This window comes from Orcinus orca, chromosome 11, assembly GCF_937001465.1.
Source record: "Orcinus orca chromosome 11, mOrcOrc1.1, whole genome shotgun sequence".
NCBI classification, from domain to species: Eukaryota; Metazoa; Chordata; class Mammalia; order Artiodactyla; family Delphinidae; genus Orcinus; species Orcinus orca.
The window spans coordinates 54,188,654-54,213,588 of NC_064569.1; the positions used below are offsets into that span (position 1 = coordinate 54,188,654).

The 24,935-nt window shown below is 46.0% G+C and overlaps 2 protein-coding genes across 2 annotated transcripts; one reads left to right on the forward strand and one right to left on the reverse strand.

Moving 5' to 3' along the window:
* Positions 1 to 7,706: 7,706 nt before the first annotated feature.
* LOC117203927 (nascent polypeptide-associated complex subunit alpha, muscle-specific form-like) lies at positions 7,707 to 19,119 on the reverse strand. The gene is made up of 3 exons (XM_033440398.2): positions 18,994 to 19,119; positions 10,121 to 12,054; positions 7,707 to 9,663 (listed from the first exon to the last, which is right to left on the reverse strand). The coding sequence occupies exons 1-2, from the start codon at positions 19,117 to 19,119 to the stop codon at positions 10,366 to 10,368; spliced, it is 1,815 nt and encodes a 604-aa protein (XP_033296289.1). The 3' UTR covers positions 7,707 to 9,663; positions 10,121 to 10,365.
* On the forward strand, positions 10,997 to 24,421 carry DYRK2 (dual specificity tyrosine phosphorylation regulated kinase 2). The gene is made up of 3 exons (XM_004276606.4): positions 10,997 to 11,136; positions 11,731 to 11,879; positions 18,857 to 24,421. The coding sequence occupies exons 1-3, from the start codon at positions 11,088 to 11,090 to the stop codon at positions 20,462 to 20,464; spliced, it is 1,806 nt and encodes a 601-aa protein (XP_004276654.1). The 5' UTR covers positions 10,997 to 11,087; the 3' UTR covers positions 20,465 to 24,421.
* The last annotated feature ends 514 nt before the right edge of the window (positions 24,422 to 24,935 follow it).

The window sequence follows — 24,935 nt, forward strand, 5'->3', positions numbered from 1 at the left end:
CAGGTCAGAAGGAGCTATGTGGGCCTCCTCCATGCCCCACAGCAATATGCAGTCTGAGAAATGTATGCCATCTCCCTCTTAATCCGTTCTAGGTGGATAAGAGTGAGCTTTGGATTTCCCTGAATCGAAATCTGTTCACTGTCCATTATTAGCAAATCTCTGAAGCTTCCCTTTCCTGGTCTCTTAACTCAGGATAATAATATAGCTGCTTCACTGGGTTGTGTCAGGACTTAAAGAGATGGTTCAGGCAAAACATTAGCACAGAGCTTGACACATAGCTCCAGGGGAAGGCAATCGAGGAATTCTTTTCTCTAAAGTATGTATTACATGAAACATTTGGCAGGGTTAAAGATAATAAAGCATTGTTGGGAGAGGAGAGAGAAGGGAAATCAGAGAACTGGAATGGAGCAACCCCAGTGAGAGGGGGACCACAGATAGCTCTAAATGGAAAGAGGCAGACAAAGCAGCAGAAAGAACCCTTAGCTAAGGTAAGCCCCAGGCCCAACTGTGTGTATTAGAAGAAAATCATTTGATTCGAGCATTCTGGTTCTACTGCAGGGTTATGTTTTGTTTTCTCACTTTTATCTCATACTCAGCCTCACCTCATACATTTCATCATGTCCCCCTTCTTCCTTATAAAAATTTCTGTAAGGTTTCTCCCCCTTCTCCTCTCTCTCTCTTGCTCACACCCACTTCTTTCCTCTTCATTCTTACTGGTACTTGCATTACGATTTACTGCTCTTTTGCTGTTCTTTAAAAACATTACTCTCTCTAGCCTGCCAGCTACCTTCTTTTTTGTCCCTTCCAGGTCATGAGAAAACTATATTTTCTTTCTCCACAAAGCAATCTTCTTTTTACTGACCACTTAAACTCTCTTTTAATCTCTTCTCTGTATCTGTTATTATCTGCCCACCAGTCGTTCATTATTTCTTGGCTAATTTTTAGTATTTATGCCAGCTGGAGATGCTGATCAAGGACCATTCACCTGCACATGTGCTAAATGCAAGTGTTTGCTTACTGGACTTTAGGTTTTCTGTATTTCAAAACCTTCATTAGAGAACGTTGCTGTGTGAACCATGGGCCTGTCCATTATTACGTAGTGAGACATAACTAGCAAGCACAATGTATTGTCTGTAATGATATTTAAAGTGGCTTTCTTCAAACCAAGATATTTTGGAATATAAAAGTGATAAAAATTGTCCAGGACTATTTAACAACTACCCAAATTATCCAATCACCAAAAATGATTTCTCTTGCTTTTGCCAAGGTAACTGAAGACAAAAGTGGGTTTCTGCCTTAGATGATCCACTGATTGTTTATACTATCTTAATGAGCTAGAGCATTGTCAAGTCAGACTTTAAGCTGAATGTGTGTAGCTATGCGTAAATGTATGATTTAATGGAAAGCAATTCCCCAGGAACCTAGGGTGGTCTAGATTCCACCATGGGAGGGCCATATTGGTGGAGAGAACCCACTTCTATTGCTATAGATTCCTCCTCTTTTCCATTTGCTTGAGGCAGAAGGGCTGATTTGCTACAATAGGATAAAGAAGAAATAATTTACTTGTCTTTGGACATTTTGTGAATTTGGCAAAGTTAAGTCTTTAATTCTGGTCTTTAATAAAGACCAGACTCAAATCATTCTTGGGGAAGCCACGATAAAAATTTGTCCCCAAAGTCCCGATGTATCAACACTTTCCAGTTATGTGGCGTGTGCTTTTAGGAGTATCTATCCCTTCATCTCTGAAGTGGAGGAAATTTTATAATAGTTTGGGAAAAAAATGTGTTAGCAGTTGACAAACTTGGGTTCTAACACTAGTGCCTCCTCTACCCTTACCTGTGGCTCTGGGCACGCCACTTTGCTCTTTTCATCACACTGTTCTCATCTATCACATAAGCTTGCCTTGAGTTATTGGTTACTGTGGATAACCAGAGAGCTGGATGACCATATAAACATGAGGCTTCCCCCAAAAGTTCATTTAGTGCATGAAATATTATTGATGGTAATAATGAGATTGAGGTCATCATGGAGGTGATCTGGTCAAATCTCTACCCAGTGCTGAAAGCAGCACCCACACAGACGCTAGAGCCAGAGTACTTACCTTGTCATGTCTTAGCTGTGTGACCTTGGGCAAGTTAATTAACCTCTCTGTTACTGAACCAGATTTGTTTTACCTGATGCACAGCAAGCCAAAACACTGAGTCACAGAGGTCAGCAGCCAAGCAAGGAGAAAGTTCCAACTCCCGCCTCGCAGGCCAGGGGCTCGGGGTATTTATGGGATGAGGAGTGAAGTTGCAGGTCGGTCTTAAGGCGTGGGGAACGTAGGGGAAGATGATTAGAAAAAGGGGCGGTAATTGTGGTTCTGCTCAGGCACAACTAAGTTCCAGGCCTCTACAGGTTCAAACACGGAGGTGCTTAGCACCACCTGAGGGTGGAGTTTTTGGCCCTCTGAGGTCAAAAGGTCACCCAACAAACACTCGCGCATGCGCTGTTGGAGGGTCTGTGGGCCTACCTGGTCCTAACCAGCTGAGCTCCAGCTAGACACAGCTGACTCCAAGTTCCCTAAAACAATTCAGGCAAACATCTTATTGTTTAGGCTGCTGCTGCTTGGAGGACATGCAAGTCTTAAAAACAACCTTGATTAGTGAAGGCAGGTGAAATGGATTTGACTAATAATTACCCACAGTTTCATTTCTATGCTTAAGTTTCTTCATTTCTAAAATGGGACTAATAACAGTATCTACCATGCAAGATGGTTGTTAGAATTACATTAGTTCACAGGGTTAAAGTTCTTAGAATACTGCCTCGACTTACTGCTTATATGTAAGTATTAGCTATTATTTTGAGGGTTCTCAGGTAGCTGAGGTGTTACCACTGTTCTCTGGGAGGGTGCCTCAGCCTTGGACGCCAGGTCTAACCCAGGTCTAGGAAACCCTCAGAACCAGAGCTAGTCTAGCATCTTTGTGTTTCCCTGATCATAGCAGGGCTATAATGAACATTATATAATGAACCAGACTCCTCTGAACTCTCCCTGTCTCAGACCTATTGATATATCCAAAGGGGACCAAAAGTTGTTTCTCAGGACTTGGTTTTTGGAGACCTGGAGTTACAGGGTCCAAAGATGCAGGAACAGCCCATACCTCCAAGGTGTATGGGACCTTAATGTCCAGGGCTACTTAGTGAACTGGGGCATGGATCATTCCATATCTTGTTGGTGCACCTGAGTGTCCCTCGCCTTCATCTCTTTATAATATCTCTTTAAAAGCAAGATAATAAAGCGAAAGGGGTGGGAGGGGGAGGGTTGTCTTCAGAATTTTGCATTTTATTTTAATGACATGTGCTCCTTAGTTGGAATTTCAGCAATCTGTACCCAACATCAGACAGAAGCCAGTGTACCAATCCTCTCCATAGATGAGACAACGGTTAATAAAGCTGGCCTCCAGAGCACACTATTTATTCCTTATTTATTATACCTTATTTTCTCCTTGAGTGATTGATAAATCCTGTCTACAGACCACTAAGAAAGGATGTGATGGGGGAATCTTTTGGAATTCCAGGCTTTCCTGACCTGTTATTTCTTAACTATGTCTCACTTTTAGCAGGTCATTTTAATGAGCTTTATTGCAAAATCCTTAGATAAGCAGCTTTAAGAATTGTGTATGCTTTTGAAACCCAGAGGTAGCAAGGCAAACATCTGGCCCTTCCATTACTTCTGGCTTCTCGTCATTTCAAAGACCCCTCTCTTGGGCTTTAGATAGGGCATCAAAATAAACAGTATCTGCCCCTGCCTCTCCGTGGCACCCCCCTCAGCTACTTCTGGAAACCACCTCCAAACTGGTTGTTTCAGTTTCTATTTCTTCCCCACTCCAGTCTCTCTAACATTCTGCAGCCAAATTGATCTACATTCCTTGCTTAGCACTTTTCTCAGGTCACTCACTGCTCGGAGAGCTCCAGTGGTCCGGTGTTTCCATCCACACCAAGTGGAAACTCTCCTGTCCGGCTTCCACTGCAATCCGCGACCCGGGTGGGTGCACCTACTCTGCCGCCCGCCTCTTGTTTTCTGTCCTCCTCAGTTCCAGTCTCTACTCTTGGGGCTGCTGCTTCTGAAGTACTGATTCCCGCTTCTCTGCCTTCTCTCGAATCGTTCCCTTGGCCTGGGAGTGCTTTTTCTTCTGCCTAAGAGAAGCCCGCCCATTTTCTGGGGCCCAGATCAAATTCTATCTTCTCTAGGAATCCCATTCTGACTCTTCCAACAAACACAGATTCTCCTAGCCCTCTAGAGTTATATGGTATCTAGATCCCATAACCTACACTATATAGGACTTATATATATATATATATATATATATATATATGTTATCCTCTGTATTGGTTAGGATCCGGCAAAACAAACATGGCACAATCAGAGTTTAATAGACTACGTACAAGAGTATGGGTGGGGTGAAGAGAAATCAGCAAGGGAGAATGAAGGGCCATGGAGCTTGCAACTGCAGGAAACCCTTACCACCTGTAGGCTTGAAGGGGCAAGGGGACTGAATGGTGTCCAGAACTCCAAGCTGTAGCTGTAGGAAAGGACTGTCTGATAAGAGCTGAGGTCAAGGGACCTGGCTGGTCTGTGGCAGGCTGGCATGGGGAAAGCCAGGGAGATCAAGAGCTTGATCTCATTGTCCTGGAGCCTTGGGTCTCTTACCGGAAACTTCCATTAGCTAAATCCACTTGGAAGCCCGTGGGCCTGGGAGCCCATTGATGCCATCTATAAAGTCCCATGTAGCCCAGAGCAGGGTGGGGAAGGGTGGACCTGAGGGGCAAAAGGAAAACATGCAACACATGCTCTTTACTGTGGGTTTGAAAGGTTTCCTGGAGTGTGAGTTTTCTCCCAAATGAGACTCACAGAATAGAGACCATGGCTTGTATTTGGTCAGCTTTGCCTTCCACAGTGCTTAGCTCAATGCGAATTAGGAAAGGTGTAAAAATGCATATACATTGAGATTGTAAAAAAAAATAAAGGGTGTGCAGGGTTGGTTGTAACCTTCCACTCTTGGTTTGGTACCTTTTGAAGCATCTAAGCCTTGGTTTCCCAACTCACTCAGAGTAAAATTCAAATTCCTTAACGTGGTCTTAGCTGTCCCTCTGACCTTATCCCTGTGACTTCCCAGCTCTTGCCCACGTCACTGCTGCAGCCACCTGCCCTCTTGCTGTGCCCCAAATGTTTCCACTTCAGAGCCTTTTCATCTGCTGGGCCCTTTGCCTGGAGATTTCTGCGTGCTTTTTACTTCTTTCGAGTTTGCTAAAATGTTACCTTATCAGAGAGGCCTTCACTGATGACCCTAAGTAACATAGTACCATCTCCCATCTCTCCCTATCCTCTTACATCATGTCATTTTCCATATAGTACTTACTTATCACCCTCTGACCTGTGATATATGTATTGTTCATCACTTGTCATTCTCCTTGCGCTAGAAGACAAGATCCATGGAGCAAGGACTTTATTTGCTTTGTTCCAAATACCAAGATCAATGCCTGACATGTAGTAAGAGCTTGAGAATTGATTATATACGTACATGTATAGTTTTTCCCCACTATTTGAAAGTACAGCATTCCTTTGAAACCTTTCATAAGCTGGAATGGTGTCAAGTAAAGAAGCATTTACCTTAGGACTCATCTTGCTAACAAATGCACAGAATAAATGGAGATAACTCACAGACACTCACAGACAAGTTCAAAGCTAAGGTGGCTTGATGCGGAGCTGCAGTTCCAGGGGAAAGGGCTTGGTGGCGCCACTCTCACTGCTTGTGCGTGATGTGTGTGTGTGTGTGTGTGTGTGTGTGTGTGTGTGCTATTTTTGCTTTTCGCCTTTTTTGTAAAAATGAAAATCCTCTTCGGATTTCTTTCGGTTAAGGAAAACAGGTACTCTTGTAGGTCTTTTGTAGAAGTGGAGTCCCTTTTCACTGTTTATAAGCATTTTCATTGTTTATAAGTTTGAATGTGGATGTTTGCTCTTAGCCCATCCTTGGCTAAAATAATGTTCCATTTCGTATGTTTTTTATTGAGTCTGTGCTTAGGTAAGCCAGAAGCAATGGCCAGTGCAGCTCTCATGATGCTCATAGAACAGACCTCTCCTTCCCACTGGCCCCTTCCTAGCTTCTAGATGGCATTACTTTTGGTTAGAGTGTCACCAAAGATCCCAAGACCTGGAACCACAGGTCCTGTCCCTTGCTGTTATCTGGTTTGCAAAATCGCACATTGTTTCTCTTACAGCAAACTTCCTAATAGAGTTGCTCTTAGAGTTGCTGTGCTATCTTTACTCATTCACTCCCCGGCAGGTTCAGGGTCCAGTATGATGGCCGGTGCCCTGGAATCAGCTCGCTCCTGGCTGGTTGCTCGCAGTGCAGCCTGGTGGGCCTGTCTCCTGGGGGCTGACTGTGTGAGTTGAGCCAGTGGTATGGGAGGCCTTGGCCTGGGAGCCTGCTGCTGGGGGCCCTACCTAGTGATGGCCCTCCTTATCCCTTTGAAGCTCCCGGACACACCAGGCACTGCTCTGCTGGCATTTGTCCTGGTGGTGTCAGAGGCACAGGTCCCACTGGGCTCTTCAACACAGTACTCCCCACATCCAGGATATAGCCTTCTCTTTTCTCTGCTTACTACTTTTCTATCCTTAGCATGCAGCTGGAAAAAGCAGATGAACTACCCCCAAGAAATGCTGGACAGTATCCCCAGCCTTTCCAGATACCTAGCTCACCTAGGGGACAAATGCATCTCCTCCCTACCCACCGCCCCCAGGATTAAGGAAACTGGCTCTGTAAGTACCCTGAACAGAACACCACCAACCTACTCTGACACTTCTGATCACCAGCTCTCTAGTGGTAATCTGACAGACATTTCTTCCTGATTTCCATACCAGCAGTGGCCACAGAGGCAAAGGCAAATACCAGTGGCCATTTGGGTATGGCATCCATGCCCCCTACATCTGAGGAGTCACATTCCTAGACTTCAGGCCATATGGTCTTGATGTTCTTCTCTAGGTGGTTCTGGACCTTGGTGATGGATACATGGAAGATACCATCAGTAAATGGGATCCTTCTAAGGGGCATTAGGCCCAACTTACAAGTCTGTTACCCAAAATGAGGCAGTTCCTTAGTAATTTACCTTAGTTGTTTTAAAAGACTTTGTACTTTGTTTTCACATTTCCACAGCTGGTGAAGTTTCAGATAATTCTTATCCCAAATATCATCCGTATCCCTAACCTTATAAAGATTGCAGTACCAACCCTCCCCCTGCCACTTCGAGCTTCCTCTATTCTGACTTGCTTACACTTCTCCCAGAGTACACTAGGCTTTCTTCTCCTTGGTGCCTCTGCACATCCTATCCTTCTGCCTAGAACGTCCTAGCCTGGCTTGTCTGACTGGCAAACTCCCAAGTCTCTTTAACATCACAGCTCTTTTGAGGCCAGTCACCACTTAAGTAGAGCTCATCACTCCCTCCTGTGTGCCACCATCGTGCCTCCTGCATGCCTTGATTTCTGCCCCATCACATCATTAAGGGTCTTGCCTCTCCCACTGGATTGTGATTCTTAATAACCATTACCAGAGCCAGGGATTATTTATTTAAATGTGCAGCCCCCGTACGAATAGTGTCAAAAATATGTTAGCTGCTTACAGTTTATTGCTTCATTGAATAAAAGAATGAGGTCCTAACAGATTACCCAGCTGAAGCCTCACCCACGACATCTGATGATTCATCCTCTCCCCTAGGCCCAGCACACACTGAATTCTTTGTAAATGTTCCTGGGATAAAGAGATTAAATGAGTGAATATGTTTTGAAACCAGCAATTTTCTTGTTCATTTCCAATTTTCTCTGTGATCAGTACTTTTCTCAGTGAAGAATCGACTTCCTTCCACAAGACTCCATTCTGAATTCCCCAAAGTTTCTTTCTTTCTCATCCTGCTACATCCTGCCTACTTGTCATTTGAAGCTGGATTTTATAAATATTCAGAACAGATGGAGTTTTTACAATGGGCAAGAACCAAAGACCAGACTCTTACTAACTGAATGGAGCCCCCTGAGGTTACTGTTAACAGCAACACAACTCTGATCTGGTTATGAGTCATGACGATTAAACATGATAGTATTAGTGAAAGGGTTTTATACAGAGATTAATGTAGTATAATTGATAATGATGCATTAGAATAATAGAGTTTGAGGGTAATAGCTACTAGAATTCACCCAGTTTATTCTCCTTGAAAGTTCAGGGAGTGCATTTGTACATTTTTCTATTTGACATTAATACAGGTTGAGGCCATCAATATTTAATAAAATGAGAGAAATCCGAGCAATTGTAAATACTAATTTAGAGGTCAGCAAGAATATAATTTTGAAAGGTGTACCATTTATAATTAAAATAGCTAAAGATATTAGACTAAATGCAAATTTTCCTCAAGGTAAGAAACCAAAAGATAAAAAATTGAAATTGTACTTATCGTGTCATAAAACAACATATTAGGAAAAGTTCTCTAAACAAGCAGTTTTTCTTTGGTTAAAGTTAATGATTCATTGTGTCCCTTTGTTTACAAAAAAGTCAGTGTTCCTTTTCCTCATATTTAATGTGGAAATTAATATTTCTAATTTGGATTTCACAAACTATGACTTCCAGTAGTTAGCATTTTTCTTATTCATGAAAAAGCAGGAGAGTATTTCGCTTCTGTTGAAGTAATGTAAGAATAATTTGAGCGAAAGCTGGGTCCCGTTATATTAAAATTGAATTTTTGGCTTCACATTTTTCATCTAAACATCAGTTGTATGGAACACTCATTAAGAAAAGGAAGACAGTATGAAAATAATTGTTTGAAAAGGAAGGAAGGAAAAGAGGTGTGATGTTTCTTAAAAGCCAAGGTAACACAGAGCAGAGTGAGATTAAACTGAGTCAGAAAATGAGTTCTAGCTTCAACTCTGCTGCTAAGTAATCCCTTTTCTTTTAGTTAATTCTGAACCCTGAATATGTTTCCCCACGTGAATTTGAATGTGATCGTCTCTGATGACAAGCAAGGGGGAATATCTCTTGCTGGGACCAGATCAGGTCATCACTCTTCTTTGTAAAGGTTTATTATTGGATTGATTGTCTCACTGTTTCTACTGTATTGGGAGAAGGCACCAAGAGGATTTTTTAGAGGGACATATTACTATGCACAGTTCTACTCTTTGCCACCTGTTTCCTCTGCCAACACCCTCAGTCCTTGATGCCCCCGTAGGAGCCCTGGAGACTCTTGAGAGGGCCACACTGTAACTCAGAAACACTCATTTTGGGGCATTTGTATTTAGCTGAAGGTGATCTTGCTGCGAGGTTGCTATGACAATTTGCAAACAGTAGAGGCGACGGTCCCCATTCTGATTTGAGTCTGCACTAGCTCAGGCCTGCACACTTGGTCCAGCCAGGGGCGGCAGATACACAGGACAGATCATAACGGACCCAGGTTCGCAGGAGAACTTCAGAAACCAGGCACGTCTGGAGAAGAAAGTGCAAGGCAAACTTTCGGTTCTGTCATCCGGAATTGCCGGGCTTCCCCCCGCCCCACTCCCGTTGAAGTCACAAAACCTGTGACCTTTGGACAAAGGCATGTGCCACAGACGACAGGACGCGGGTGTGAGATGGGCAGTAGTTCTTCAGTCTGCAAGGGAAAGAGAGGCTGTATATGGCAAATTCAAAGGACAGGGAAATTCTCCGTGTCTTGGATGGGAAGGGGAAAGAGACTTGTGTCCGGGGAGGAGAGGAATTAAAGGTGTCGCTCGGGAAGGTGTACCTCTCCCAGTGGCCGCGCAGGGGAAAGGCTCGGAGTTGTAAGGAAATGGGAGGCGTCTGTGATGTTTATTTTTGCCTAGCAACCCACAGCCAACTGCTTCCCCGGCAACCATCCACACGCGCCTCTCTGCATCCCCTTGTCCTAGAGACTGGAGAGCGGTCACTTGGTGTCAGTAAATCAGGGAGGGGCTGTGTGTGGTGGAGGTGGAGGTGGGAGGGCAGCCCCCTCCTTGGCCCACACTCGGGGTCCCCAAGCTAAGGCGCGGCCCTCCAACGGGCTGGACTTTCCTTACCGAGGTGACCCCCGGCACAACTAAGTTATTTACCTGATCAATTTGGGAGAGGAGGTGCTTAAGCCACTGGGACCCGGAAGGCGGTGGGGGGGCAGTATTGTCTGTGAGCAGCCATCAGGTTCGGAAAGCTGAAAATGCATATATGGTTGGGGGTGCGCTCGGAAGGGGAGGGGGGTCTCTGCAGCGATTTCGGTGGGAGGGAAGCAATGGTAGGTTGCGCTGCAGGGAAGGGGTGGGGTGCTGCAGGGGCGGGCGAGGCCGGGGAGGGGAGAAGGCCGTTAGCAGGGGGAACCGTGCAGAAGGCCGGAGGGGGAGGCCAAGGGCGAGCGGAGGCTGCAGAGTTTTCGGGGGAGTGGAGGGGTGGCTATGCCGACGACTGGGGTGCGTGCTGGGGAGGAGGAGTGGGTGGGAGGGACTCCGGTGGGCGGCTGGGTCGGGGAGGGTGTGCGCGGGAGTCTGTGGCCCGGCCTGGGGTGGGGTGGGGAGTCCGGGGGCGGGGCCTGCCCGGCGGCAGAGGGAGCGGGGGCGGGGCTGCCCTTCCCGGCCGCGCGGTGCGCGGGCGCCTGGCGAGTGTGCGCGGGGGCGCGCGTGCGCGGGCCCGGGAGGAGGCTCCCGAACCAGTCGGCCGAGGCGGCGCAGCCAGCTCCCCCGCGCCCTATGTGAGGGAATCGGGGAGGCCCGCGGCGCGCCGGGGAGGGCGAGGCATGTGCACGGGCCGGAGGGTGCTGCGGCCGCCCGAGGAAGAGGAGGACGGCGGCGGCGGCGAGGAGAGCGGGGGGCTCGCGGCGGCGGGCCCGGGCCGAGGGGATGCAGCGGACTGTGTGTGTCTGGCTGTAGCTGACGGGAGGCGGCGAGGAGGCGCCGGAGATCCGCGAGAGGGGCGACCAGGAGGCGCGGCGGTGGCGGCCGCGAGAAGTAGCAGCAGGACGGGCGGCGGCGGCGGCGGCGGAGACGGAGACGGAGACGGCAGCCCTGAGATGCATTTTCCTCTCCAGCGGCCATGTTAACCAGGAAACCTTCGGCCGCCGCTCCCGCCGCCTACCCGACCGGTAAGGAGGCCCGGGCCCCGCGCCGCCCCGGGCGCGCAGCCCCGCGGCCCCCGGGCCAGCCCTCGTGGCGCGGGCTCCCGCTACCAGCGGGACCTCGAACAAAGTCTGCGCCGCGGCGGGGCGGCGCGGGGTCCCCCGGGCGGACGGCGCGCCCTCGCCTCGGCTCCGCTCATTGTTACACGCGAGCTCCGAGGCTCCTCCGAGCCGGCCGGGGGCCGTCCCGGGCCTCCCCCGCCCGGGACTTGGCGAGGCGGCGGCGCCCGGGTCGGCATTCCAGCCCAACTCCAGGCCTGCGGCCTCCCGCAACGTGAGCCGCCGGCCCGCGCCCGGCCCGGCTCCACCAACGGGTCGCGAACTCGCTTGCGCGCCAGGGGCCCGACTTAACTTTGCAGCCACCTGAGCCCCGCCCCGCGGGAGTGCCGGGTGTCTGCGTCCCCGGCCTCCTGCCGCTCCGGGACGCCCGCGTTCACGGTCCCCGGCTCTGCCCCGGGGAGAGCGGGCTCGGCAGCCTGGAGGGGTGGGGCGGGGCCACCGGGTCCGGGTGACTTTCTCCCCCTTGACCCTCTTTTGTCTCCTCCCGCGCGTGGCTGCCAGGCCGAGGAGGGGACAGCGCCGTTCGCCAGCTTCAGGCTTCCCCGGGGCTCGGTGCGGGGGCTCCCCGGAGCGGAGTGGGGACCGGCCCGCCCTCCCCCATCGCCCTGCCGCCGCTCCGGGCCAGCAACGCTGCCACCGCAGCCCACACGGTAAGACCCAGGCCGCGGGCGGCGGGGGGGAGAGGGGCGGGAGGGGTCCGGGGCACAGACACCCGGACTTGGGGGATAATGCGGCCGGGAGAGGGTAGAGAGGTCGAAGTGCGAGTGTCTCCACGCCAGTGGCCTCTCCGGGACGCCGCCCTCTGGAACTTGAGCGAGCCCAAAGCTGCAGCCACAAAGGAGGATTCGTGGCGTGGGCCCCTCACTTCCCCTCCGGAGCCCGCCCACCCCTGCGCTCCTCTTCCTCGGAACTTCCTCCTGGTCGCTTTCCTTCTCTCTTCGCTCCCCACCACCCCCCCTTTTTATTCCGTCCTTGCTTCCTCGAGCTCCTTTTCCCTGACCCGATAAACATCCCTGCCCCTCCACCACCACGTTGGGTAGTGGGTATTTATAGAAACAGATATGTGTTAGGGGATAGCCAGGCCGTCCTGCCCGGAAAATCGATGCCCCAAAGAGCATCCCGGGCCTGGCTCTACCGGCAGGGAGCACCGACAATTGTCCTCCGCGTGTGGAAGCATGTTTTACGAGTGCTACAGGTTTGAGCACAGCAGAAATTGTAATTAACATTAACAAAAATAAGAGCCGCAGCGGCAGTCAAAACAACGCGCCACCCCTGTAGGATTCTGCAGTTGGATATTATTGAAATGAAAAGGGCCAGCTTTGCCTCGGAAGGAGGTGGGAAGGGATGGGCACCTGACAGGTGCCGTGGTCCCTCAGAGGGCCAAGAGGGAACTGGGAGCTCGGCGCGGGACTGGTGGCTGCAGAGATCAGCAAGCTGGGCTTGATTTCAGTACGTACGTTTTCTCGCCTCCCAGAGATAGCCCTTGGATGGTGGCTGACAGCCTAGGGGAGATGTGCCCTGGAGGAGTTGATGGCTTCCAATGTCTTGTTTACGATTCGATTTTCCAGAGGAACTGCTTAAGATGGTTCTGTATGAGGAGTGCTTGCTAAGGATATGGCTTTGGTTGCCAAGTGAAAGTTAAGTTCTTGCAGAAAAGGCCATTTCTAGCCTTCAGAGGAGCAGCTCTGAGGGTCATGTGTTATGGGGAAACTTGTTTATGGGGAGAATTTATAAGCGGATGGCTAGAGTGGAATATTTTCTCTTAGACCTGGACATCTGTGCACAGTTCCCCAGGAACATGTTTTCTTCTTATATTTTCTTTCTCTCTCTCCTCCTCTTTCTGTCTCTCCTGACACATCTAGACCCAGGGGCTAAGAATTCACTGCGCAGAAGTTAACCAATCTGTTGGGCTGTGGTTAATGGAAGAGCATCAGTAGGCTGTTGATTCTGTGTTAGAGTTGAATGTTCTTGTCACAGTGATGTTTTAGTTGAGAAATTGCCATTGGGTTTAGGTGTTTCAGTTTGGTTTGGAATCATCTGACAATTTGGAAAATATAACATCCAGTTTTTTTCCATGTGTGAATGTAATCACATGAATTGGTATGACCTGGAAAAGAAATACTACTTGATTTGCATCCGGCTTCCAGTTATATAAGGGTGGGCTTTGCTTGATCAGAACCTCTTTGCAACTGAAATATGTAATGAGATGACAGAAAATGATACTAGAGGAATAGTCTGTGGTGGAGCAGAAATGAGAATATGTGTGGGTGCTTCTCGGGACCCCTAATGATGGTGCTTGTATTTTGCTGTGGTATCTACCAGATTTACCTGTGTTTAACTTACCTAAACTTCAGTAAACTGTTGATCACTAGAAGCTTGGTTTTGAAAGTGTGAATTTGGGTTTTGGTTGTTCTTTAGTTTTGATTTTATTTGCACAGCATTGCAGACTTCCTCAAACAGGCAAGTAAAAGGACCACAGAGTTTATCTGGTTCTACTCCTTCATTTTACAGATGAGGAAAGAGTCAGACAAGTGAACTGGTTTGGTCAAGACTCCTGAGCCAACTCCTATCAAGGCTGGAGCTAAAGCCCAGGCCCTCCTGAGTCCAGCTTTAACACACTGCTTGACTGCTAATTCTAGGAAATTGTATTAGTTTTGTTATAAATGCAAGAACCTTAGCAGATCCATGTGTCCATATGTCTTTCAGGTTTTTGTAAGCTTTTAGTTTTTAATTTCACAGCAGTTACAACTAGGAAGAGCTATTTTTGAATGGGTGGGGGGAAGGGCATTACGGAGAGGAAAATAATCTCGTTGTGTTTGCCCATATTTTCTCTTGTAAATGATGCAGTAGGTAGATAAACATATGACTATAGGGATTATAAACTTTGGAATTTATCTAGTGCATTGCCCTTTTGTACCCTATCTCCATGGATATATTATACTTAGTCATTTTATCTCTGTCCTAAAAGTGTACCCAGTAACTATTTTGATTCCTATTAGTTTTTTTTCTTTTTAATGTTGTATGGGAGATATTAATGTGCTTATTTTTTAAATTCTGAAATATTAGTATTGTGTCATTTTCATAACTGTTTAACATTTAAAGCACTCTCCAATTACCGGTTTTACCTTTATAAGATAATAGGAGTCAAAGAAGAATGAATATTCCCATTTAAAAAACAGTAATGTTTGATAGAAGAAAAAGACATTTGATTCAGGGCCACACAGACCGTCAGTGTGTTTGAGGAGGAGCTAGAATTCCGATCTTTTTGGACTCAGTTCTATTCCCATAACACTATACAGCATTTCTAAGATGACTTCAGCAAAGTTTTAAAACTCCCAGAAATGTTAGCACAGTGAAGTATGTGCTGTTTTCCCTTTTATTTTTGGAAGAGATTAAAACTACTAAATTGACTAGACTATTGTTCTTACATAATTTTTAATGCTAAAATGTGTCATGGTCAAAGAGGGCTTTTGGAGGTCTCTCTGCTTCAACCCATACGTTGTAGGTATCTAACAATTACATTCATTCAGTAGTTGTAAATTTGAGAGGCACTGTGCTAGGTAGGCATTGGCAAATAGGTAAAAGTGAGTGAGAGGTTTTAAACATTCTTAAGTTTATGGTGTTGTCCTGGCATATGTTTTGTGGAAATGTTTTGGCATTTCTAGGGCTTTTTTCCTCCCTTTTTATAGATCAGTCAATTGCGCTTCCGACCTGGGTTGTGATTGTAGAGTCCCACAGTGTTTAAGACTCAAAATCCTCCTTTACTAGAGCCTCTAAAATGAATCTCCCTAACATCTGGAAAGTTTTTAAGATTCCACATGTCACTTTTAGGTGTTTAGTTGATCTCTTCTGCTGCAAGTACTCTTTAATGGGCTGTCATTTGCTTCCAAGTCTCTGCCGATGCAATGCAAGCCTAACATCTTGTGACTTGGGTCACTGGAGACAAGTCCCAATTCCCTGGGTGTTAACTTCATGTTTTCTTATGAAGGTACAAAGGTAGTTCTTAAGAATAACTCAGAGACGTGAGAGTTAGTTCTTCCACTCAACAGAAATTGACTGAGTACTTCCTGTATGTTGGGTTTATGTCAATAAGGACTTAAAAAGATAAGAGGTGACCCCACCCTGGAATTGTTCACAGCCAGGTGGGTACATCAGGTGTGAAAACAGGTATGTAAAACGAAATAAGTGTTTTAATATATCAGTGCTCTATGAGCACCCTGGAAGGGAAAGGGACCATTTCACAGAAGAGGTGAGAGTTGAACTGCGCATTGAAGGGTGAGTATGAGTTTACCATGTAGTCCTGGTTAGGAAGGAGATTCCAAGCAGCATTTGGAAAGGGCAATAACTTTAGCTCTCCTTTACTCAGTACTATACTAAGCACTCTATATCTTTTACCTTATTTAATCCTCCTAATGGCCCTAATGAGGTCGCTTTGTTACCTTCTTTTTACAGATAAGGACACTGAGGTTTAGAGAGATTAAGTAAATTGACCAAGGTGACACAGTTAGTAAGTGGTGGAGCTGGGATTCATTTCCCATGCATCTAATTGAAAGTCCCTGGACACCTAACCATTATGAAACATAACCTCCCCAAAAACAGAGTGTAAAAGAGCGTGGTGTCTCCATGGGTCTTGGGGAATCCAGCTTATTCTCGGAGAGAATATGACAGTGGTGGGTGACACTGGAAGGACTCGGGTCATATAGGCTCTGCATTTGAGAACCTCATGTTCTTGCCTGTGAGGTCTCATATTATCTGTGGAAATGGGGTGCCTGTGTGGGCCTTAAGCAAAAGCAAGGGCAGTGTCAGAGTGACACTTTTCAGTGGTAACTCCAGAAGCACCGTGGAGAGAAGAGACTTGAGGAATTCTAGACTTAGAAGCAAGGGGACATGTTAAGAGGCTGCTTCGGTTGTCGCAGTGAGAGACAGCAGGAGTGTGAGGTGAGGCAGCGTGGATGGAGGGGAGTGGGGTAGATAGGAATGACGGGGCTCCGCGGTGACTTGGGAAGGTGTGGGAGACGTGGAGACAGAGTGATTATTCGGGGGTGAAGCCTTTTGTTGACCAGAAATTGAGGGTTGTGGGAGGAGGAAATGGTTTTGGTAGAAAAAGCGTGAGTTGAGTTTGAGTTGCTTGTGGGAAAGGTAGCTGATCTGGAGTTGGACACAGGGGGTCTTGAGCTCAGGAGACATAGATCGGGCTCCTTTTAGCTAGAGGTGTACATGGGGCGGATGTCAGCCCCTGGGGGGGTTGCTGGAGCCCTGGCTGTGGTCATAGTTGACTAGGGAGAGTTATGGGAGTGAGAAGCCTCCAGCCACTTGAGGCTTGAACCCTGGGGAACTCTGGAAGCCTTCTTCGTTGCTGTTGTGGAGGAGACCAAGAGAAGGTAGTTGGAAAGACAGGAGGTGATCCAGTTAATTGGCAAACTCTCTTTAGTTCTAGTCACTCAGCTTTTTTTTGATGGTATTTTGAATTATGCAGAACATTAAAATTGCTCTTGCAAAAATAAGTTGGTTTCTGAAGCTCAGAACGTTTTACTTTGTCCTCTTTTTAGGAGTTCCTAAAGCCTCAACGTTAATTGTGTCCCCAGTGAAGCCTCATGCTTTTTGTAGCATGTATGCTGGTAATGTCGGTTTTTCTTCTGAAATCTCTCCAAGCTGCCCTGAAGAGAATGGTTCTCTGGGAGACATATATTTCTAATTTCAGGTCCTTTTATTCCCGGGTGCTTGGAAGACCGTAGTGGAGAGGAGGAGAGGTTCAGAGACTGAGGCTTGGGAACAAAAATCCATGGACAAGCCTGTACTATTTTGTATATACCCAGGGCTTCCTGATGCCTTTTTATGAACTGCTTTGCTTCTGGCATAGAACGAGGATAAAATAACCTGTCCAGCTACCTGACAGAAGATAAGTTCACTTAGCGTGGAATATCATCTGTGAGTTTAATAAAAGGGTTCAACTAGAAGTCTTCCAGAAATCTGAGAAATAAAATCTCTCAATGAAGTCATACTTCAGCAAGGCCCAAGTACTATACTATATTCTACTTTGTTTTAGAAGATTGCAGAGAGAAAGTGCAGGCCTCAGATAGTCCCTGTGCCTGCTGTGTGTCAGTTAAGGAAAATTTGAAGGTCTTGGTCTCCTAGTAAGAAGGACTTGGAATTTCATTTTATAATCCAGGTAGTCCCAAACCCCTTCCTGAATTATATTACATACACAGAGCACTTCTACGCATTTAGTGATACGTAAAGCCCGAGAGGTAGGATTTTGGAGGAGTTGATGGGAAAAGTACTGATAGTAGAGGACTTCAGCCAGTTGATTGTAAGCTCCTGAAGAGCAGGGACTCTGCCACATGTGTGGTTAGACCTCAGCTGACACTGGCTGAAGGAATGAGTTGGATTGTGAGAGGCAAGTTGATCTTTAAGCTTTCATGTAAAAATCATCTAGTGGGATGCTTTTAAGACTTGTGAGTGATTGTCTGAGGCTGGCAAGAATTCCTCACTGGGAGGGGATCCTGGCTGCAAGTCCTCTTCTACCCCTCACCTCTTGGCCATAACAATGCTTGAAAGAAATCCCCAGTAGATTCTCAGTAGGAAGGCTGGGGCCCCTTGGCTTATGCCATCAGTTTTGTTCAGACAGGAATGTTTGTGGATGGCCTGTGTGCCTGAAATAGAAATTGCTACTTTGTATTCCTTGTCAGAGAGCTGAGTATCCCAGCAGCCTGGAGAAACACAGGTCTTGAGAGAGCCAAGCCATTGACCAAAGGAAGGCCCAAAAGAGGGTGGCAGTTGGCTTGTGGGGCTGAATGGCCTTAAATGGTCATCACAGCCAGTGAAGCCCAGAAACTTAAAAATAGGTTTGGGGTTTACAAGATGCTACAGAGTGCATGTCTACATGGGAATCTTTCCAGCCTAAAAGTACAGTTTTCTTTGCTTCTGGATCATGCACTTTCCTAGGTGTAATTAGTTCGATTTTCAGGTAGTGGAGAAGACCGAGAATGAAGTGTTCTCAGAATAGAGCTAAACACTGGAGAAGGAGTAGTAAACAAGACCGGCCTGGTCCCTGCCCTCACGATAATAGAGAAGCTACTAAGTGAAGTGTGAAAAATGTTATGGTCTGGGGGCAGGAGAGCCAGTAGAGTGCCGACGTGTTCATGCTTTTTCTGTGTCCTCTTTCATCTTGATATCAAGTATGGGCTGCATTGCACCTCTGTGATATCCCAGGCCCTGTGCTGAATCTTAGGTAGAGAATGACGAGCAAGAAGCATGGTCTCTGCCTCCACTGAGGACTTACTCTAAGAACCCTGAAAACACGTACAGCAAACTCTTTGTTACGTGTAGCAGCTGTGGGGGTCTTTTTCTTCCGGATCCCAACTTTGATCGCCTTCCCCAGCCCCCCAACCTCTTCTGCCTTTACTTCTGTCTGAGGCTGTCCACGTCACATCCGCTCTCCCTGCCGGGGTGTTCGTGAGGTCCCTCCTGCGTGCACAACTCTTTCCATTTAAGAAACCTGATTCTGGCTGTAAATTCAAACCAAATTGGATTTTGTAAAGGTGAGGGTGGGCGCCGATTTATAAAATATCCCTTTTGAACAGCCAGACCTCTTCCATTCTCTTGATGTTCCCTTTCTGAATTACAGATTGGCGGCAGTAAGCACACAATGAATGACCACCTACACGTCGGCAGCCACAGCCATGGACAGATCCAGGTTCAGCAGCTGTTTGAGGATAACAGTAACAAGCGGACAGTGCTCACAACACAACCAAATGGGCTTACAACGGTGGGCAAAACGGGGTTGCCGGTGGTGCCGGAGCGGCAGCTGGAGAGCATCCACAGGCGGCAGGGGAGCTCCACCTCTCTGAAGTCTCTGGAAGGCGTGGGGAAGGTGAAAGCCATCCCCATGACACCCGAGCAAGCGATGAAGCAATACATGCAAAAACTAAGCAGCTTCGAACACCATGAGATTTTCAGCTACCCTGAAATATACTTCTTGGGTCCAAACGCAAAGAAGCGCCAGGGCGTGACAGGCGGGCCGAACAACGGTGGCTACGACGATGACCAGGGATCCTACGTGCAGGTGCCTCACGATCACGTGGCTTACAGGTACGAGGTCCTCAAGGTCATTGGGAAGGGGAGCTTTGGGCAGGTGGTCAAGGCCTATGACCACAAAGTCCACCAGCACGTGGCTCTGAAGATGGTGAGGAACGAGAAGCGTTTCCACCGGCAGGCGGCCGAGGAGATCCGCATCCTGGAGCACCTGCGGAAGCAGGACAAGGACAACACCATGAACGTCATCCACATGCTGGAGAACTTCACCTTCCGCAACCACATCTGCATGACGTTCGAGCTGCTCAGCATGAACCTCTACGAGCTCATCAAGAAGAACAAGTTCCAGGGCTTCAGCCTGCCTTTGGTTCGCAAGTTCGCCCACTCCATCCTGCAGTGCCTGGATGCTTTGCACAAAAACAGGATAATTCACTGTGACTTGAAGCCCGAGAACATTTTACTGAAGCAGCAGGGTAGAAGCGGGATTAAAGTGATTGATTTTGGCTCCAGTTGTTACGAGCATCAGCGGGTCTACACGTACATCCAGTCCCGTTTTTACCGGGCCCCGGAAGTGATCCTCGGCGCCAGGTACGGCATGCCTATCGACATGTGGAGCCTGGGCTGCATCCTCGCGGAGCTCCTGACTGGTTACCCCCTGTTGCCTGGGGAGGATGAAGGGGACCAGCTGGCCTGTATGATTGAACTGTTGGGCATGCCCTCCCAGAAACTGCTGGATGCGTCCAAGCGAGCCAAAAATTTTGTGAGCTCCAAGGGTTATCCCCGTTACTGCACTGTCACGACTCTCTCAGACGGCTCCGTGGTTCTCAACGGAGGCCGTTCCCGGAGAGGGAAACTGAGGGGCCCACCGGAGAGCAGAGAGTGGGGGAATGCACTGAAGGGGTGTGACGATCCCCTTTTCCTCGACTTCTTAAAACAGTGTTTAGAATGGGATCCTGCGGTTCGCATGACCCCTGGCCAGGCTTTGCGGCATCCCTGGCTGAGGAGGCGGCTGCCAAAGCCTCCGACGGGGGAGAAGACGTCAGTGAAAAGGATCACCGAGAGCACTGGTGCTATCACATCCATTTCCAAGTTACCTCCACCTTCCAGCTCAGCCTCCAAACTGAGGACTAATTTGGCACAGATGACAGATGCCAATGGGAATATTCAGCAGAGGACAGTGTTGCCAAAACTTGTTAGCTGAGCTCAGTCCCCTGATGCTGGTAATTCTGAAAGATACGACATTGCTGAGCCTTACTGGGTTGAAAAGGAGTAGCTCAGACCTGTTTTTATTTGCTCAATAACTCGACTCATTTGTATCTTTTTGGCACTTATTTTAATGTAAGAAGGTTGTTTGTTTTGTTTTTATAAAATACATGGGGACAATGCTTTAAGTTTTTATACTTTCTGAAACTTTTTGTGTTCTAAAAGTACGATGAGCCTTACTGTATTTAGTGTGGCAGAGTAATAAACATCAGTGGCAGGCCATTGATTACGTCATGACTGCCGCGCATCTACAGATTGGTGTCAAAGACGTTCACTATGTGTTCACGGTTCATAGTATATTCTCCCCAAGGTGATTGCCTCCGAAGGCCCCCCCCTTCTCTCTCCACGCTTCAGGTTCATGCACAGGTGCAGCCTGTCCCGCTTCCGTTTCCCATAAGTTACCCAGGTGGTAGTGATGGTGGGAGGAGAATGGTCAGGATGAAAATGATATTCTAAGAAAAACTGCACCTTAGAGATTTTTCCCTAAAATAGTGCTCAGAGACAAAATAAAATCCCCACAGTTGAAATGCCCAGTTAGCATTCTGACATTCTAACGGCCGGCCAAGCAGACCTGGTGGGTGAATGGAAACGTGTGTTCCTCCAGATTCTCCAGTGTGATCAGCGAGCTGTTTTGCAAAGAAGCCTTGTTTAACAAAATTGGTTTTGCACCTAAATTTAGAAATGTATTACATGAACTGTTCCTCCCCTCTCTTTGCTCTTCTCCCTGCTGTTCTTCTTTCACCACACATCTGTTGCTTGCATTTAATTTCTTTTTCTTCCTTCAGATATATATCCCAGACTCCTGATACAGAAGAGAGACATTTTAGCTGTGATTATGACCATCTTTTCATATTCCACTTTAAAAAAGAACAGCCTAGCTACTTAAGGTGGGGATTTCCATAGTTCCAAAGACGGTTTAGCAGATTAGACTGAGTTCACACTTTTCACGTGCCACAGTAAGGTTCTCTTAGCCTGGGAGAGCATCAACTCTTTAGAAAGAGAGAGAGTTGAAAATCCTCTTCGTGAACAGACGTCATTGTGCTTGTTCAGCAAGGCCAATTTTAACAACAGATTCGAAGGAGGAAAAGTTCAGCCTCAAGTGAAATGGTTTGATTTGCTCCATGCATCATTAGAAGAACCACAGACATCACATTCCTCTGTTTTATTTTACTTTCGTTTGGATTGCACTGATTGTTTTTGTGGGAATGACACTTTACCTGGAAAAGTAACTGAGAGTTAGGTAAAAGAATATTTTCTCCTCTGAATAATAATTATTTTCACAGTGAAAATTTCAGTATTTTATCACTAATGTATGAGCAGTGGTATATATCAATTTCAAGGCACGTGGAAAAAATTTTTTAGTATGTGCAATTTAATATAGAAAGATTTCTGCCTGTTTGGACAATAGGTTTTGGGTAGTATAAATTAGGATAAATACTCTTTTATATGCACAGATATTATTGTATTGATTGCCTGTAAATTGATTTACGAGTACTTAAAGCATGGTCCCCAGCGAGGCCAAGAAAGTTTCCGGTTCAGTTCTTTTAATATTAATCCTACAGTTTCTCTTTTAAGAAAAAAAAGGTAGTTTTGAACAAAACACTTCACTTATCTTGAGGCTTTGTCAGTTGATGGTGGAGAAAAATGCTCAGGAACTATTACAGATATTTGCCAAAAAAATCAGTAATAAGATTAGCTTATTAATAAGATAGTGGTGTTGATATTTGCTTTACTATTTAAGGGTGTCACTGATAAATTAATTTATACTTCTGTTTCTAGAAATTATAGCTTCTTTCCCCTAGTCAAATTCTTTAGCCTGTTGTACACATTTCTGTGTAATCTGTGGAAGTGCAATAATGTTAGTAAGTTGCATTTTAAATGATGCTCATGTGATGATACCCCCCAATCAGTGGCTTATAGAATTTAAAGATTGTGTATTTATTATTGAAATTCTGGCTTAAAGGCATAAGAAGCGGCTTTGTAAAACCACAAGCCTCCTAAGATGGTTAGCGTCTTTAAGTCATTAAAATAAACAAAACATTAAGGCTGTTTTCCCCTTCCAGTGTTCCTCTTCCATCGTATCCACTCTTGAGAGATTTTCACTTTTAGTTTTAAATATATGAACCTGAGCCTGCCATTAATATGAATATCCCTATAAAATGATTATCCGTGTGAAAATTTATAAATGGGCTAATACTGCTTGTCTTCTCCCTCACCACACAAAACTGGTCCTTAAGATGCCAACAGTGCATTTGTGACTATCTCTATTCACAAATGTAACCGGAAACTTTTAAGCCAAACTATAATGTGCAGCACTATTGGGGCTCCCCCAACACCGCACCCCCTAAATACAGGGAAATTTCCCTTATTCACAAGAGCCGCCATGTTCAGTGTTTAGTGATAGAGCTGCTTTTTAATTCTAGCTTAGCTATAATGTCAAAAAAACCCAACAAAACTGTTGCATCCTTGTGATTTTAAAACACAAATGAAGGGCTCCGATAGGCTACTAGGAGTTGGCTTGGAAACAGTCCTTGGTCTCACAGGTTACCATTGTCTAGGGATGTCTGAGCTGTTTTCAGATTTAGGAAGAGCACAGTGTGGTCTTGTCTTCGGTTGCGGTCTCATCTGGCTCCGTTTCTTGCACCCCCAGAGCGTGCATTACCACTTAAGTGTATTGCTACAACAGTGGAACAACAGTGATGCAAGACAGTGTAGATTAACAGTAGAGGAGAAATTGTGCCCTTAGTGATAACAATGTGCCTTTTGTTCTGAATGCCATGTTGTAGGGCATGCATTTTTTGGCCTCTTTAACTCTTTGAATACTAGATGGAACCCACCTCTGCAAAGATACATCTGTCTTAAACATCCAGTTACTTACAGGCCTTAATAGAAACCATAAGGCGCGCGTCATCGTCAGGCACCGAGAAAGGTAACCACTGGTTAGTTACACAGGGAATTCCTATGTTTAAGGGGTTAAAGATGGTCTTTGTTGTATCTTAACATCAGACTGATTTTTTAAACGATATTTTTTTTTGTTATGCTAACACTAGACAAAAATCAACTGTATTTGTAAAAATTTACCTCAAACCATTTAATTTTATAGTGTGATTAATCCCAGGGCATTTGGTATGAACCAAAGTGCATTCCTTTTATATGTGCCTGGCTCTAGTAAGGATGGCCAGGGGTTTTTACAATTTGGGTGCAAGGCACTTAAGCCACTTTTAAACTTACTAGGTGGTTTGGAGTCATGTGGAAGGACTCCATCAGAATGTTAGGAAACACTTTAGGCATCAGTAGCATTGGGCCATATTGGAATCTTCAAAGTGTGAATTATTTTCAAGAGAGCATTCATTTTTGTAATTTTTTTCATCAAGAATATTCTGGTAAGCAGAAGACTTTAAAAAAAAAACTGATTAGGTTGGTAAAGGTTTTAATATTGCCCAACATAATGCTGTGGTAGCATTAAAAAAATATAGTATTTGTGAACTCTGTTTCTTAGGGGCTTGTACATCTCTCTGCTATGGACATAGATAAAATGAATTGTAACTATACTCAGCTCAACTGCTACAGTTATGTCTAGGCAGTGGCTTGGGTTTCTATCGAGCAACAACTTAGACACGTGACTGTAATATGCTGCAACTGTGTGTACTGAAAATATGTGAAAATGGTTGAATGTGGACTGTGTATATATGTATGTAAAAATTTCTGTGGGATGCTGCTCTCGCCACTTAACATGAAATATGTTCTAGTGGATTTTAATCCTAGTGGCCAGTTCTATGATACTGTATGTATTGTACAGCTGATGACAGGAGTAAGACTGTTCAGTGAATATTTGTTAAATTTTATTGTCGTGGCCAGAGATAATTTCAGAATAAAATTTTAATGTCCTACCTTACTTTTCTCCCCTTTTCTAACTATAATTTTACTCCTGATCTATTTCTGGTATTAGTCTTGGTCTGGTAGCCTGGAGAGAGTTTAGAATACAAACATTTTTCAGCAATCACTGATTTTCTTTTATTAGTTCAATATAAATGTACAAATTCCAAGTCAGAAAGACTAAAGTTTTAATAGGTAACTCTTTCTTTTCTAAGGATATTCTGTTCTTCTACCTTTAGTATTTCTGTGTTAATTTTCCTTTATAGAGCCTCTGCTATGTTCTCTATCGTATAGATCTAGTATCTTGCTAGAACTTCAAAAAAACACTTTTTTTAACCTTCAAGTTGATAGTTAAGCTGTTGGAGCAGAGTCTAAATTATTTCCCACCAGTCTTCATTCTTTCCTGTACGCAAGTCCTGGTAAATTACTCTTCTGTGCTCTCACCACCTCCCCCATAGGCTTTTTAACGCTTATGCTTTTGCAGTTCTCCTACTTGGTGGTCTCTTTGGTTCACATTTTTGGGAGTTTTAGTG